Genomic DNA, 17,442 nt, shown 5'->3' with positions numbered 1-17,442 from the left:
TCAAACGCCACTCAACAATTCTTGAACAAAGCAATCAATTCGTAGATCAACTTTAGATGTAACCGATACTATTTCTGAAATTATACAGGAAAATTCATAATGTTGTGCTCTCGACAATCTGGGGAGGAAAGAATATAGAAAACTCCAAATGACCAAAATGCTTGTAGAAATCATATGTACCACCCATGTTGATGATAACATTAATATACACATAATTAAGTAGACCATCAGGAAATGCTCCAGGAAAGCTGTTGATGAGAGCAGTTGATCGCGCTTAATGCCCTCCTGGATTTCTGTTCCATGACAAATAGGAAGGATCTCCAAGTTGCCTGAAAAGAAGAGAATCAGTGTCATTGTTTAAGAGTCCATCCGTCCATACATCACAACCAGAACCAAAACTCACTTACATATCTAGGACTCAAATTCTTGCCAAAAAGTGTCATTATGTGATTATAAAATTGAAATGAGGGGGCTGTAAAGTCATGATCAGATAATTACTAGTTTAGGACAGAAAAGACAGGGTCAGGAGAGAAATTGATTAACTTGAGACCAAACAATAACCCGCAAACCATAACACGCATAAGCAATTACCCTAAAATTGATAGTTGATATTCTCAGTTTGTATTCCCCATTACCCAAGATTTTAATTCTGAAAAGAAACGGCAAGATTCAGAAAGCCACATTTTTCTAATCAATATAGGGTCTAATCAACATAGGACCTATCAACCAATTTTTTAAGCTGTTCAATTGGTGAGTGGTCTCGAAGTCATCCAAGTATAGTTCTTCAAGTAGGGCATATTCCAGAAAGATTGGTCAGACAAGCACACAAGATATCATGGCTCAAACTGATAAGCAGCAACGCAATCTGTTGCAGCCTTTGATATCACTGCATATTAAAAGTAGGCAGGGAGCATTTGGTTTAGGATTTTACCTTGGTTTAACAAGATACACAATTGTGAAAGCCATGGCCAGAAAGAAGCACAGCCCGCCAACAGTGAGATAAGCAATGCCAAGGAAGTCATTCCTGCCACCAATCCAGCTAGTGGTAGAAAGTACAAGCTTCTTTTTTCCATTAAAACTGTATGTGTTGTAATTGTTCTCCAATGTAACATGTATGACCTCATTTTGCTGAAGATCCACCTCTATCTTCCCATATAATTTTCTGAATGTTGGCAACGCAGCAGTTCTCATCCAAACAATAAGGTCCTCCTGCTCACTCAACTGTTGACCAAAACATATTTTACTGGTTAAGCACTTGCCTTCAATTAAAAGCAGTTTGCTATATGTGTGTGCAGATATATCCTCCCATTTAACACCATTAGCCGTTTCTTTAATTTGAAGAGTTCAAAAACACTTGAATGGAGTTTCGGAGTTTTGATGTTGGAAAAGATCAATAGTGGAAATCCATACTCAAAAATTAGAGAAGACAAATAGCAGATAACTTACAGGAATCGACGCATTGAGAGTCGCACCACCTATAAGAGTCGAATTCTGAAAGTTCTTAGGAAAGACATTTTTGCCAAATTTGTGCTCCTTGTCACTCTTCCATGCGATACCCTTCTTATTCACCGGCAAAGGATCGCTTTGGTTGCGGGAAAAACTATAGGTGTCATTGAACAAACTCCAAGCTATGAGCCCACATGGTACAATAGGATTACCGTTTGCCCCCTTCTCTTCAGGCTTACAATCATCCAGTACACTTTCAGACTTTGGATCTTTCAACTGTTTATCACTTCGGTTCTTTACGTATCTGAGATATAGAATGCCACAAAAATAAAATTAGTGTTGGCAAATAGGGCACATGAACAAGTATCTAGGTATCTATAAACCAAATTATCATCACATTTCCATTATTTGGGAAAAGAAAAAGATGTAGCTGGACATTATCAGGTACAGATTAATGCTGCAACAATCACGGCTAACACATTCATGCTGCAAACCATCAGAGATTCATTTGCATATAATCCTAAATTATACACACTAGTCTTGCTGCAAGAAATATACTTGAAAAGACTAAAAAAATTCAAACTACCTGTGGCATGCCATAACAGTAAAGTTCAATAAAGTTCAAACAGCCACATGAATGCGTGTCCGCGCTTTTGGTACAATTAGATACTACTTTAAGTGATGCATGACATACAACTGCTTATCATCTGCTAGAAAAAAGGTTACTCCCAAGTCGCCTTCGAATTCTTATCAATCAAGCTCTATTGGTATCCTACCTTTAATCATGCATCCAAAGCTGACATGGTTGCAAAAGACCGTAATACTTGGACCACTTGTCAGTACTTTAGATACTGTTCTACCTATTGATATGCTAATATATGTGCCACAAATATCAAATCCAAAAATCTATGATGGGCGTTTCACCTTACATTTATTTTGAACACACTCGGTAGATTTTCCAAAAGAAAACTGTATTGCAGTAATAATATGAAGTCTACACTATAGGAGAATGTCGAAAACAGTAGACAAACCTGCGATGATTCTGATAGAAATTATCAAGCTGATAATATACATATATAGGCTTCTTCATGTGTTTTGGTACCTTTGCAAACAATGGGATATCAATCAGTAACATGGTATATTAATCCAGACACATACGCACACATTACTGCACAAATATGAATCTTGTATGGGAAAATTACATTCATTGGAGGTTAATGAAAGAAGGTCTTACCGTTAAAGTTCTGGTACATGTTTTATTTCCAGAGCTCTGGATGTATTTAACCTTATCACTTCTAGAGGACGCCGGTATGCAATCAGTTTCATATCGATCAACAATTTCAACAACCTGATAAAAAAATGTTCTTGATCAAGGACATGTAGAGATATAAAAGGATAGACAGTAATGCATGATATTGGATTTTACTTAAACATACATCTCGGGAAGCAAATAAGGTTGCGACTCCAATGGGAATGAAGACGATTGCAACGAGCATGAATGCTGAGATTACCTACAAGCACAAGTATATAAAGAATTCAGTTGAAATTCTAACAGGTATGTGGATACTAGGCAGAAATATGATTCATTCCTAGAGAGCCTACCCATTTTGGCGTGAGGATTGGCTTGCATGCTGGAAGTTCCTGCTGAGTAAATCTAGAATCTGAAAGGATTAAATTTTCAAGTTACCTTTCAATTTTAGATTAATCATGAGGCTACTAAGAAACCAAAGAGAAGCAGTCTGAAGACATAAAATTGGCTTTTAATTGCTGCACGTGCATGCTCACCCAAAGCACATCAAATGAAGAACAAGAACACAATGCAAAAATATCCTATCCTGTGAATACTGAACACCAACATGCTAGCTCGTAATTAGATCACATATCAGCTGAAAACTCTATACACATGGCCTATTGATCTACATTCGTTCATCAATAATTCCTTCATTCTCAATATTGTTTTGCATGTACTCCGATTCAAAGTAAAATAGGTCCCCATTACTCTACATTAGCTAAGGACACTAAAATGGGGCTCTTTGAAATCGCCAATTATGTCAGATAAACTAGTCTTTCGTATAAGTCAACTGGAGTCACATAAGGATTTCCAAAACCAGTTACCACATCTTCCACAGTAATATTGCAATATCTATGTTATACTGCCGAATATTAGTTTCTTGATTCTTTAAAACTCAAACTCTTCTTAATTATGTACAACAAACACGGAAAACTATATCGAAAACTAACTGACAACCTGAGACACAATCAAAGCCTAAACTCCTAAACCCAACAAACTAAGAACAACATCAAAGCCATAAACACACAACAAAATCTCCATCTGGGTATGAACAAACTCAAAATCAAATTTCAAAGAACAAAATCTTACATTTGGGGCGCTTGGACCTCCTGGCAGCAGCTGAATCGGCAGATCCAGCGGCTGCTGAGCTGGACGGCGCCGTATTGGAACTCATCAGATACAAACCCTAAGCAATAAAGGTTCAACCTTTACAGAAAATCAGAGAAACCCAGATGATCAAATTGATGGGTTTTGGGGATTGTGATCAGGGGAAGAGGTAGAGAAGGAAAGTTGGGGTTATAGGGTTGGTCTTGTATTCAATGAAAGACCTAAGAGAAATGGGTTTTAGGGGAAGAGAAGGAAGAAGGAAGAGGAGGAGGATTGAATTGACTTTTCTAGAGAGAGAGAGAGAGAGAGAGAGCTTAATGTGTAATTCTTCTTTTGTTTTGTTGCCTTCCCTCTCTAACAAGATGGCCGGCGAGACCGAGGCCCTCTCTCTCTAATTGGGATTCCTCTTTTGTTTTTTGGTTTCTAGAAGAATAAGGACTTGGTGGTATGAATATTTTTCTTGCTCTTCAATTATGATCATTGTGATATCAACTACACGGTTTTTACATGCGGGTATGAGGGTTTCCATTCTGTTTCCTTTTTATTGCTTTTCAGTATTGTTTTGATTCAATTTCTATTGAGAATTTAGTTCTTATGATGTATGAGGAAACTCTCATCAACTCTAGTTTAAGAAAGTGTGTCCAATATCGATATAAATACGTATTAAATACTTCATAGAAATTGAGGGTCGTAAGTTGATTGTATAGAATAAGATTTTGCGCATTTGCATTCATCTTTGTCGTACAATTCGTATCTCATGTCTTGTTTTTTTTTAATAACAATTAACAAGTGACACGCATTTTCTGATGGAACATTTGTCATCAAGGATTTATTATATAGGCTAATTTAGAAAAGCATGCATATTTGATATTTCATGGGCTTTGACATTTCATGGATGAAGATTGAAGAATATATAAAATAATGATTAGAAACGGCAAAATTCTAACAAGTAACCAGACGAATTTCTTCCATCTCTTCCTCTCATAAAAGAATACAATAACGAACATAATTATTATATAGTGCCACTTATCCTTGTGACATGTATATTGTACCAAAAAGATACATGAGAACAAGTTTAGAAACATCAATGGCGACTCTAATCGGCCGTGAAAGTGATCCGACTACTACTAGCTGGTAGGTAGCCAATTTGATTTCCAAGGACAAAACTACACCTCGAACTCATTTTTTTTATCACCAAAATGATCTGCTAGCAAGAATTCTGGTATTCTCTTATTTGGGATGTGCATTATTGTATGCAATGGTAGTCATGAATAGAAAACCAGGTCCAAATGCGACTGCTTAAAAGTTAGAACTTATATCATGTACGCCACACAGGTAGGCTAGCTTGCTACCTGTGGTAGCAAATGACGCCCAATTCCTACGTTAAACTACATAAAATTTGGCATATGGGGAAGACCATATCAGCATCTTATATAATCAGAATCAGGAAGGATCCTCGATTTCGTGTGATGTCAGCATTTCATTGCATAAGTATCAACTATTCTTCAAAATATGTATGTAGACCTACATAGCACGAAAGCTTGCCTTGATGACTGATTTCCGCTTCGGAAGCGGAAGCGTGACGGAAGTGCGATTCCAAAAAAGTAGGATTTGGGAGCGCGACGGAAGCGTTGGCTTCCAAACTGGAAGCGCGGCGGAAGCGTTGGCTTCCAAATTGGAAGCGTGATTCCTTCTCTTCCTCTATTTCATCAATCAATGTCTTGAGTCTCTTTTCATCTTCTCATCTTCTTTCAATTTCTTCAAGCGGTTAAAGATCAATAACATCATCGATCTAATATGTGTCAGAGAAAAGAGGAAGAGTTAGGGAGAGATATGAAGAAAATCTAGAGGAGACAGAGAGAATACGAACTTTTTTTATTCAATTCATCTAGTGATGTCTCTTTAACTTGCACGTGCCCCACACCTTTACACTATACTGAATTTTTTTTTTCAATTTTGAAATGAAGCTTTAATATTGCTATAACCAAGGATAATCATGATTTAGAAAATAAGTTATTATAGTTATCTAGTTATTTTTATACTGGATAAAATAATTAAAAAATAAAAAATAAAAATAATATATAATATATATTTATTATTCTGACGCTTCTAAAACGGACCCGCTTCTTTCATTTTTGAAAAAAAAAAACGCTTCCGCATTTCCAAACGCTTCGTTTCTATGTACCCGCACCCGATTCCATGCATCATAGATGTAGACTATCAAGAATGATGTCAGCCTCACAAAAATCTATCCATTTTAATTTGTATCATCTACATGAGTAACATGACTATGTATAAAAGTCTACCATAGTATATAGAATATTGCCAAAAGTTTACACTTTAGAAGTTATGCATGCAATTTAAAATAATATGCATATATTTAAACGATGGATATTTGCGGAACACTTCGCTCCAAAATAAGTATAAGTTACGCTAGGTTCAGCAATAGTAAAGAGTAAAAGGGAACAAAAATATCAAGCATTTCCAATAGATTGTGAATGGGAGCAGTGATTTCACATTGGAGTGGACTTTTAGGCATACAATTCTACTACATATAGCAAAAAAGGGTAACATGCTAGCAAGTATACTCATCGTCCAAGAGAGCGAGGTCTTTAAGCAAAGTTCACTGATGTCACAGGTGCGATTTGGGTCAGTGTAGGTATGGTGGATCATTAATATTGGGAAGCCTTTCTCACTCATTTTTGTTTATGCATCGCAATATGGTAGTGACTTTGTATTAGTGGGATCTTTAACATCGTGATACTCTTATATTAGGTTATATTGTTGAGGTGAGGATCAAGACATTCGAAATGTTATATAGATGAAATATAAAATGTGGTTTGGCAGAAGCACTTTGAATTCTATCCAACAATTAAGCTTATTGGACAATTTGGTATATGATATGTGAAAATTGACAATTTAGTACCTTAAATTCTTATTTGTAAGACATTTTGGTACTTCTGTTAGTGTTGACTATATTTTAAAGGTTATTTTCGTTATTCTAATTCTAAGCTTTTTAATTCACACTCTACTTCATTTTTTTCTTATTATTTCCAAATTACCTCTAATTATTTCCAAAATTTTGATACAACTCCTCCACTTGCATCTATTACGGATATACTTAAATTTAAGTCTTCTTAATATAGTTGTCACATCTAAATTAGTTTAAGTTATGTATTAAGATTGCATAAAGACAATCAAATTTTTTTGTGCAGAAAATAATTAGTGTGTAATAAACAAATTAAAAAGATTTTAAATTTCGATATATGCGAAGTGAAAGCTAAGTGAAAAAGATATATTAACTTTTCGGAGATAATTGAGAGGCAATAAGGGGAAAACGAGAACAAAGTATTGATTTAAGGATATTAGAAGTCAAAGGACGAAAATATCTCCAAAAATATAATTAAATTTGATATAAGTACTAAAATGGTTTACAAATGATATTTTTAAGTACCAAAATTATCTATTTTTAAACATTAAACATCAAATTATCTAAGTAATAATACATCAATTACTATAGGGAGAAATTTACTCTAGTTCAAGTGAAACGATTGTTGTTGATCGATGTCCCGGTGCATCATCTCAACGACTTAAAATTTTCTCCACCACTGTCATCCGCACTCCTTCCAAATTCGAATGACTCGAAAATTACCACATCATTGAAGATGGTAAATGAATCGTATTCGAAGTAGTTTGGACTTTGGACAATATTTTATTTCTTTCAACAGCATCTCCTCATTGATCTGGGGACTTTTGTTTAGGTTATATCCCAAGCCGAAGGGATATTTGTTTGAAACTTCGGATTGTTTATGGCGATTAGCCTGTAGGAATAAGTGTATATGTCGGTTGATGAATCAGAAGTGTTATCAAACACCTGTCAGTCGAATCAGAAGTGTTATCGAACAAGGTCTAACATTCAATCCAGCAACTTCATGTTGTCATCCAAACTCAGCCGAAAACAACAACCCAGTATATAAGCCAAACGACGACCCATTATATAATCCAAACGTGAAGAGAAGCAGAGCTTCAGTTTCAGAGAGTCAGTGAGAGTTCTCAAAGTACGGAGAAGTTTCCTTGAAGCAGAAGCAGCAGAGATTCAGGAAGCAAAGATAGATGACCCTGATGGCGTCACGCATGATGGGAGCTCGATCCTTCAGGATCTTCTCACCATTGTCTTCCATGCAAGCTCCAACGCCTCTCCTTGGTCGCCAGGTATCCCCCCAACATCATCTCTGATTGTGTTTTATATTGCGGAAGAGAGAAAGAGAGCCTCACATTGCAACTTGAGGACTTGTGAGATTAAGTAATAGTCTTTGTGTATCTCTATTTGTTCTGTGAGTGTGGGAGTGTTTTGATTGTGAATAAAGGTTCGGCTTGAACTTTTCTGTCAATCTGAGTTGGGTTTTTGTTGGGAATTGATGAGGTATTGCTATGTTGATAGAACATGGAAATTGTGTTCTGAGTTTTAATTGTGAAAGTTCTTGTTGTTTCTAGAACACCCTTTTGATTGTTGTGTTTGTCATCAGAGACTGGTTGTGTGAAAAGAATGAACTTTTCTTCAAGTTGAGTTGGGTTTTGTTAGAAATCGGAGGTCAGCTTGATTCAGGGAGCAACTGATGGTCTGTTCCTCTCTCAAGTTTCTTCATTTATGTGTGTGTCTGAGTTTTTGTGTCTTGATTGTGAATGTTGATCAAAGGGAATGTTAGCGATACTGGTCTGAGGTTCAATTTTGAAATTGTTTCTAGTGCACCCTTTGATTGTTGTATTTGTGATCAAAGCTGGGTATGTGTGGAAATCATGGATTGGATTAAGTATGGATGTTATGGCTCGAGTCTTCTGACTGTGAATACCTGGGGTTTAGATACTGAACTGTTCAACTTGAGTTAGGTTTGGTTAGTCGTTGAAAATCAATTTGATCAATCAGGTTAGCAACTTTTGTTCTGGGTTTTGCTCAGCTTTTTTCTTCTATATTTCTAAAAAAAAAGAGAGCCTTTTTTGTTGTTGGTGGTGATCAAAGATGGGTCTGCAAACACTTGTAAGATATGGCTTTTATCCATATCCAGTCTGTCCGTTGTTGCATGTATAACTGTGTGTTTGTTTTGACTTTGGAATTTGGCTGTGTTTCTTTTTGTAATCATATATGGGCAAGCCTGAAACCAATGGTTTGGATTAACTATGGATGTTGCGAGGTTTTGGTATGTTGAACAGTTGAAGACATTTACATTTAGATTGGAACAACAAACTTCTAATATAGGTTTACCATGTCATTTGCACTTCAAAATCAAAAGCTGATCATTGAAAGGCCACTTGCAAAATGAGTGAACACTTGGAGTTTAACCTCTGTAGTTTTTTTTTTCATAGGATATGATGGAATTTGACTGATGAATATGGATGTCAGATTAGCATGGATGCGAAAGGCTTCGCTTCTCGGCTTGTTGATGCTGGTCTACTACGTAGTCAGGCCCTTATTGGAGGAAAATGGTCTGATGCATATGATGGAAAAACCATACAGGTATGAATGAAGACAATTTCATCCTTTAAAAAAAAAAAAACTTACGCACTTAGATGATATTTACTGTGAAGACTACACTTTTTATTTACTACTGAATATTTTCTATCCAGCTTCGTATCTTTATCATTGATTATTATTTTTCCAAAGAAGGGAACATCTCTCTTCGTTACAAGATTTGTTATAACTGGGTTCCTTTACCAAACTTTTGCTGCAGCCTGCAGATTTGCTGTTCTTTTTTTTTTTCTTGATATTGTCAAGCCCTGATACCACTTCTATTTCATATCATTGCAGGTCCACAACCCAGCAACTGGGGACGTCATAACAACTGTCCCTTGCATGGGTCAAAATGAGACAAATGATGCAATATCCGCAGCCTACAAAACATTCAGTTGTATGGGACTTCTGACCTGTCCACATTTTTTTTTTAACTTTAAATCAGATATTTGTAGATATTATGTACTAAATGTATCATAAACTGAAGAATATAGTGTACGTTCAGTGTGTAATATTTTGTTGATGATATATGGTCGTAATTTACAGAGCTTGAGGTTGTGAAAATATCTGTTACTAATTTAAATATTTAAATTTTTGTCTGTATATAGCCTGGAGCAAGGTCACTAGTGCTGAAAGGAGCAAATATTTAAGGAAATGGTATAATTCCTGTCCTGGTTTTCGATATCTGTCATTTGTATATTATTTAATTGATCTGTCAATTTATTGTAAGTAGGGATTCTTCCTAAAACGTAAGCTTAATCAGTATTTGATGGAAAAAGTTGTATGAGTACTTACGGGTACGGGTTGTAGTTGTATTTTTGTCACTATATGCTGATATATTTGGTGATATAATTTACATTTATTATTCTTTAGAATGGAATTGTTGCTCAGTACTGCTGTTGGATTTCAATGTTAAACTAATTGGGATTCAATCCTCTGGATATGCTTTTCCTTGAATATATGCAGCAATAGTTTATACAAAAATAGAGCATACCATTTCTGGTGTAACATACCATGATCGATAAGAAGTAGGAAATAACCGCTTATTCTTCACTTGTGTTAACATATTAGTATCATTAAATAGAACCCAAGCAGCACTTTCACTGAAATTGAATATTTAGTATCGTCACACAGTAGTCTACCTGCATTTGTTTGCCATTCTTGTGTGATTGTATGTTTCCGTTGAATTTGCACTTTCTTGTTTTCGCATCAAACTGAAGTTACTGTCTACCTGAACTTATATGGTTTACAGTGTTTGAATATCTTGCTACTAATTGTTGAGTTGTTTGAAGGTGACCTTAATACTTACCCATTTAGCATGGTTAATTCTGTCTTGGAGCTCTACTTGTTACTTGCTACTCTCAATACTGTGCATTAGTATGCTAGGAAATATTATACAGTTGCTGAATAGTTATTCCTTCCCATCTTTTAAGGTATGATCTACTAATTTCCCACAAAGAAGAACTTGGACAACTCATTACCCTGGAGCAAGGAAAACCTTTACAAGAAGCCATGGGTGAGGTATCACATTTCCGTCTCTATAAGAAATTTTAGCAATTACCAATAGCATTGCATTTTACTTGCATATATCAAGATGTCATGAGTCATGACCACTGATATTATAGGTGTCCTATGGAGCTAGCTTTATTGAGTTCTTTGCTGAAGAGGCCAAACGTGTATATGGTGATATAATTCCATCGCCTCTTGCTGATCGACGGATGCTTGTGTTAAAGCAGGTGACATTGTGTTTTTTTTTGTTCGATGACTTGATGTCCCGTACTCCTGGTGAGAACTCGCAAGTAATTTCTTCTTATCTCTTATATAGTTATATTTTGCAGCCTGTAGGTGTTGTTGGTGCAATCACCCCCTGGAATTTCCCATTGGCTATGATTACGCGCAAGGTATTTTTAAATACTATTTGATGTTGTAGAATAGCATGCCAACCTTTTTAGTGTACGACTCTTACAAAGTTTCTGCTTCATACTTTCTTCAGGTTGGTCCAGCTATTGCATGTGGCTGTACAGTGGTCATTAAACCCTCTGAACTAACTCCTCTCACAGCCTTAGCAGCAGCTGAGCTTGCCCTGCAAGCTGGCATACCACCGGTAATATTTTTATACTTAATCAATTATTAAGTATAAAGTGAGTTCATTCTTACTTTTGCTTCTGGATGATATTTCTTACAGCAGCCTGTTGTTAATCCTTTGACCAATTATTTACTATCCACATGCTTGATATGTAATATTGGAGGGTCATTTATGGTTGCCAGCTGGAAATGACTGTAAAATGTTTGCTTTCTGCAACAAGTTTTTTGTTCTATTATCGTTTAGAGTTTATGAATGGTTATAAAATCAAATATCTTGGATTGATTCTTTAGAATTTGAGAGACTACACACGTAAAAGCTGTAGGTATAATAGTTCAAGTTTTGCAGTTTTATGAATTGTTGAGGTTGGGAAGGACTTTTGAAATTTTGAGCTCTTGGTAGAGTGGATTTTTCATTTTCAATCCCTGGAGAAAACTGATAGTTTACTAAGTTTTTTTTTTAAAGACTTTATCATCAATTCCTTATCACTCTGTATGCCAGTTTAGAATAGTCTGAAAAGAGAACCTTAGATTATGAGACATGTCATGGTATATAAACACGTATTTTTCCAATTTTATTTTATGAAATCTTGCCACTTCAGTCATAGGTCATTGTAATGGACTTTTTTCTCTTCCATTTCTTATGCATTTACCCTTCTGATATAGGGTGTGGTGAATGTGGTAATGGGAAATGCTTCTGCAGTTGGGGATGCTTTGCTTGCAAGTCCGCAGGTTTAAAAATATTTTATACACTCATAACAGAAATTTCCTGTTGACGTGTTGTTATAATAATGTAATACATTAACCATGAATGTTTTATTCAGGTAAGAAAAATCACTTTCACAGGCTCGACAGCAGTTGGAAAGAAGTTGATGGCTGGTGCAGCTGGGACTGTTAAGAAGGTAAAGATCTAGGTTGCAGGACGAGGATGTATTAGTTAGGCTTCAGGAACCATTTTGTGGTTAATTCCTTTTTTTATATATAAATCTATTGGTTATTTAGGTATCTCTTGAACTTGGTGGCAATGCGCCCTGCATAGTCTTTGATGATGCAGACCTGGATGTGGCAGTAAAAGGAGCTGTAAGTAGTACGATGTATACATCGTAACTATGTTAGTAGAGATATTATTTCTATCTGCTGGTACTCGTATTTCTGGGTTCAAGAATTTTCTTTTGTTACATTCATTGGCTGAATCATGCAAGAAACCTAAATTTTGGTGTTACTTTTTTACAGCTTGGAGCGAAGTTCCGTAATACTGGACAGACATGTGTTTGTGCTAATAGGATTTTGGTACAGGAAGGTATGATGGGACCTCAATTCAACTAATAATTAACACCTTTTATGCTTTCTGTTTGAAACCCATGTTGCCTTTTGTTTTGTACAATTTTCCATTTTTCCTAATTTAGTGAATAACCCTCAACCTTGTTAAAGGATGCTAGGACCGTACATTGATGTTTTAAAGTTCCAAAAAAAAAGAAAAGAAAAAGGAAGCACAGACACTGGTGCTGTTTGGTCATCAAGCAGCAGCCATTATCTGAATTTCTCATGCACATGTAGTTCTGAATTTGCATTGTGAAGTTGCTGCAGCATGCTAAGTTAATACAGTCCCGGCTAGAAGTATATTGTTCCTGATTTTTGTAATACCAAAAATGTTTTCAAATTGAAGCAGATGTTGTATCAATTTGAATTTTAATTGTAATGAGCTATTGTTGCTGAGTATTGTCTTTCTTTTCCTTTTTAGAGAGAAAAAAAATATATATAAAGGTTTTCATATGCCATACTGGTGTTTGCACTTCTTATGTTGGTTCTGTAGGTTTTGATGATTAAACATAAATTTCTCATGCACATGTAGTTGTGTACACTGGGCTTGGCAATTTATAGCACATAATAACGCTGGCTACTATGTGCATTTTCAACTTTTTAGGTATCTATGACAAATTTGTGGATGCTTTCTCCAAAGCTGTCCAGAAGCTCCAAGTCGGTCATGGCTTTAGTGATGGAGTGACCCAGGTAGGCATAATTCATGCAGTTTCTGTCAGATTTTTTGTTGCTTTATAAAGTTCTATATCACATTCTTCTTGTAATCTTGTTACTGATATAATGTGTTTAAATTATGGTTTTCATTTCTGTACAAGGTCCTTTAATCAATGAAGCAGCAGTGCAAAAGGTTTATTTTCTTTACCAAATTATAGTTTTCATGTTGTTTGTGACCCTCTCTTCATTTTTGGCTATTGAATTTTTGACAGGTCGAGTCATTTGTCAAAGATGCTACATCAAAGGTTAGTCTCTACAATTCTATTGAGGTTGTTCTGATGGTGATGATATTGCCAAGAACAATTGGTAAAAAAATTTGTATGGCATTCAGCTTAAATAGAACTTAGAACTTGATCTGTTGGATAAATAAATAATCATCCTTTAAGCGCTTTACTGTTATGTTGCTATTTCACCGGGTTTCAGATGATCATTTTGTTCAACTAAATGAATGGTTTTTGTTTCTACTCAAAAATCAGATCTGACTTAAATTTCTATTGTATTGATCTTCTAAAGGGAGCAAAAGTTGTTGTTGGAGCCAAGAGGCATAGCCTTGGGATGACGTTCTATGAGCCAACAGTTCTCAGTGATGTCAAAAATGATATGATTATAGCAAGGTACACCCTCAAATAATTGTATTATATTTACCCATACTTTAATTGCATTATCAGGTTTTCGTAGTGTCTTATTGTTAAATGAATAAACCTTGGCACTCATTATTGTCTGTAAGATTATAGCAAGGGTACTTGTGTGCTAAACATTTTATCTTGGTTTAGAGAGGAAGTATTTGGACCAGTGGCACCTGTTTTGCGTTTCAAATCTGAGGATGATGCACTTCACATGGCCAATGATACCAATGCAGGTAATCTTTTGAGCTTCCATTCATATTCGTATACCCATTATTAACTTTGAGAATTAATACTTTATCCATTTAAATCATGTCGTACTTTGTTCATAATTTTGTGCGTGCATATGCAGGGTTAGCTGCTTACATATTTACAAATAATGTACAACGATCATGGCGTGTTGCCGAAGCTCTTGAATATGGTCTTGTTGGTGTCAATGAAGGGTTAATTTCAACAGAGGTAGGAATATTGCATCTGCAGTTTTTATATATTTATTCTGTTCAAATGAGAGAGTGAATTATTGTAATGTTTATTTTCCATATCAATGAAGGTGGCTCCTTTTGGAGGTGTCAAGCAGTCTGGTCTTGGACGAGAAGGTTCCAAGTATGGGATGGAGGAATATTTGGAAGTAAGTGGACTGAAGGATACCCCTTTCATTATACTTGCAAGAGAAATAAAATTACCTAAATATCATACGTCAGAAGTAGAGGAAAGATGCTTGTGTCATTCCCTTTTTTAGGAATGTATATAAGCTATGTATGCTGGTCATAAGTTCTCTTCATGAGTACGTCCTCCATTGGTAACATAACATTTTTCGATTATCACTACCATACTGATACAGAAGCTAAACTGTATGTTATAGACAAGGTCCATGCACGCTTGAAATCATGCAACTTCCCATGCGATGCTAATGAGATTCTTAATCCTTTGTTGCAGCTTAAGTACGTGTGCCTGGGTAATATGAGCAGCAAATGATGTGCTTTGGTCCTTGAGAGTTTAAAACACAAGTTGGAACCTGATGTAACCTTTTTTACTCCAAAATATGTATTAAAAACTAAATGTTTTAGCTTTGATGTAATCTAGGGCAAAAAGAATAAGGCTTTGGTGTGCGGAACTGCGAGTCCTTAGTGCTAATGTAATTTTGCAATAAAAGAGTGGTTCGATGATGTTTCTATTGCGATGTGTTTTCCCATCAACTCTTTTGGACAATTTGAATCCGAAATCCATGACTTTCTTGGAGAAGTGGATGGGCCTTCAGTAACTAGCAGGCATACAGAGACGAGTGTGTAAGGTTTTCTCCTTCTCCAAGTTTTCACTCTTTCGTAGTTCTCAGATTTTGATCACCAGTTCACCGCACATCCAACAAATGCTCTGCCTTCGTCAGCTCCAATTCCAAACCCCTATATCACATGAGAGAATTTTCCTTAATCTGCTCGGTCAAGTACAACTCTAGGGGTTCGGCAGAATTCCTGCTTTATAAGAGCAAGTAAAACGAGCATAATTCAACCTGTCTGCCATAAGCATTCTTGTAGGAGGTAGCCATGGTGGTTCAGCTTCCCTCCAAGATCTTGCAACCTGAACAGCTTCTCTCCAAATTTGTTGAGACTTTGCAACTGCATGAGCAATTAATTGCAACCTCTGGATATTCCTCCTTGTAATAGTTTTTCCCACTACTGATCTAATTTCATAATATGATGCTCCTTCCAACTGACCATTGAGTTCAGTCCGGTGGGTAGCCAAAATGACGTGCACTAGTACTACATCAATTTTAAGTGTCCGTTGTGCCTTAACATGATCTCATATAAGCTAGGTCGGCAATTGTTGATGTAATCTAGTGTTGTTTGTTGTGATCGAATTTGTAGGTAGTGAATCAATCGTCCAATGTAACTAGTCATCTTTTACGACAGAAAACAAGATGCTTGGGCTGAGTTCTTTTGGATACCATTAGGATAAAAGCTATGGCTCCATTAGATAAGAAGGAGAGGAAAGATGATGGTGATTTGGCTAACATTTCTACCCCCTAAGTTTGACATGAAGAAAATGGAATGGACAACAGTGAGACCAGCAAAAGTTGATCAGAAGACTAGTCGGTTCAAAAATCAATATCAAAATGAAGACAAAGATGGTACTTTGAGTAACATCTTCTAGGACTGAAAAAAAAAATGTCTAATATTATCACTATGCCTTGGAATTCAGTCAATTTAGATGCAAAACAAATTTGGACGTACATTTTTTCTTCACAAACACGAGGAGCTACTCATGACTATTTGGTCTAGCTAGTTAAATATGTGTTTCTTTATGAGAAGTTTTGATTTCAATCTTGTGAGTGACAGTTACTTGTTGGCTAACTGGAATAAAAATGGGGATGAGTTAATACTACGTAACCTGAAGAGAAACAAGAAAATATCATGAAGCATTTGAAATTTGTATTCCATGAAGAATTTGTGAACGTTCAATTATGAAATCTTAAAAGTAACTAAATGGAGATGATGTTCCTGTGCACCATTAGGCTTTAAAAAGTTTCTGAGTTTAGTCATGTCTGCATTTGGCAATTTGGTGTAGTGGACATGTGTTTTAGATTTAATCTCCTAACCACATTTTTAGAGTCACATGAACCAAACCACTGAAACTACTTCTAATTCAAGCCGCAACAACGTACAATGCGTACTACATATACCTTGCTCCACAGTGCACGTCAAGACAAAAATTGATCAAAATTGGGAAAAAAATACAGAGATTATTTCTAAGCCCTCTACTTATTGTTAGTCAATAAATAAAATCTCAAAAAAAATTTGGTCTCTTTTTCTTTTGGAGAAAAATTAAAAAACATTACATGTTTGTCTCGCTAATTTGCATACAATTTGAACGTCAGGTTTCTTGTAACGACCCCAAAATTTCGAGCTTAAAAACTCAAAATTCCAAAGTCGTTAAACACAAAATAATCTCAATAAAATCGAAATCATTTAAGTGCACAGCGGATCATCACTGAGTTATCAATACAACTCAGAAAACCAATTATTACAACCCAAATTTATAATTTACATTACGTAAGTTGGAATGTAATAATCCTCACAATCTCTCACAAAATAGTCACACAAAATCCTCACACAAGGTGGAGGTAAATCACTTCAAGTTCTCTGAGCGGTCCGTCAATTCCTGCTAATCTACACCTGCGGAGTCATCCACTACACCATCGAATTGGTGCACCGGGATTGTAAACACAAACCCGGTAAGCTTTACAGCTCGTATGAGTAAAATCAAAATATAATTCGCATATCAAAATATACGAAAGATCACAAAACAACAAATATAAATGCCCTCATGAGTCACTCGTCAGCCCATCTGGTTGACCC

At 35.9% G+C, this 17,442-nt stretch overlaps 2 protein-coding genes across 2 annotated transcripts; one reads left to right on the top strand and one right to left on the bottom strand.

Annotated features, from left to right (window-relative positions):
- Positions 1 to 51: 51 nt before the first annotated feature.
- LOC126789195 (ALA-interacting subunit 3) lies at positions 52 to 4,238 on the bottom strand. The gene is made up of 8 exons (XM_050515284.1): positions 3,827 to 4,238; positions 3,049 to 3,107; positions 2,883 to 2,957; positions 2,681 to 2,794; positions 2,478 to 2,548; positions 1,447 to 1,750; positions 932 to 1,221; positions 52 to 329 (listed from the first exon to the last, which is right to left on the bottom strand). The coding sequence occupies exons 1-8, from the start codon at positions 3,909 to 3,911 to the stop codon at positions 275 to 277; spliced, it is 1,053 nt and encodes a 350-aa protein (XP_050371241.1). The 5' UTR covers positions 3,912 to 4,238; the 3' UTR covers positions 52 to 274.
- A 3,332-nt stretch (positions 4,239 to 7,570) lies between these two features.
- LOC126789193 (succinate-semialdehyde dehydrogenase, mitochondrial) lies at positions 7,571 to 15,255 on the top strand. The gene is made up of 20 exons (XM_050515282.1): positions 7,571 to 8,056; positions 9,243 to 9,356; positions 9,648 to 9,747; positions 9,959 to 10,007; positions 10,784 to 10,871; positions 10,976 to 11,086; positions 11,189 to 11,251; positions 11,344 to 11,454; positions 12,099 to 12,164; positions 12,257 to 12,334; positions 12,435 to 12,512; positions 12,666 to 12,732; positions 13,357 to 13,443; positions 13,568 to 13,599; positions 13,679 to 13,711; positions 13,980 to 14,080; positions 14,240 to 14,325; positions 14,442 to 14,548; positions 14,640 to 14,717; positions 15,026 to 15,255. Exons 1-20 carry the CDS (start codon positions 7,958 to 7,960, stop codon positions 15,062 to 15,064), a joined length of 1,587 nt encoding a protein of 528 aa, XP_050371239.1. The 5' UTR covers positions 7,571 to 7,957; the 3' UTR covers positions 15,065 to 15,255.
- The last annotated feature ends 2,187 nt before the right edge of the window (positions 15,256 to 17,442 follow it).

Source organism: Argentina anserina, chromosome 3, assembly GCF_933775445.1.
Source record: "Argentina anserina chromosome 3, drPotAnse1.1, whole genome shotgun sequence".
Taxonomy (NCBI): domain Eukaryota; kingdom Viridiplantae; phylum Streptophyta; class Magnoliopsida; order Rosales; family Rosaceae; genus Argentina; species Argentina anserina.
This window is presented reverse-complemented; position numbering and strand designations above follow the sequence as displayed.

Coding starts and splice junctions, on each gene's coding strand:
- LOC126789195 (XM_050515284.1), bottom strand. CDS start 3,911: ATGAGTTCCAATACGGCGCCGTCCAGCTCAGCAGCCGCTGGATCTGCC. Junction 2,795..2,882: donor CCTTATTTGCTTCCCGAGAT/GTATGTTTAAGT, acceptor TTTTTTTATCAG/GTTGTTGAAATTGTTGATCG. Junction 1,222..1,446: donor CTCTCAATGCGTCGATTCCT/GTAAGTTATCTG, acceptor TTTGGTCAACAG/TTGAGTGAGCAGGAGGACCT.
- LOC126789193 (XM_050515282.1), top strand. CDS start 7,958: ATGACCCTGATGGCGTCACGCATGATGGGAGCTCGATCCTTCAGGATC. Junction 10,008..10,783: donor AGCAAATATTTAAGGAAATG/GTATAATTCCTG, acceptor CCATCTTTTAAG/GTATGATCTACTAATTTCCC. Junction 11,087..11,188: donor GGATGCTTGTGTTAAAGCAG/GTGACATTGTGT, acceptor TATATTTTGCAG/CCTGTAGGTGTTGTTGGTGC.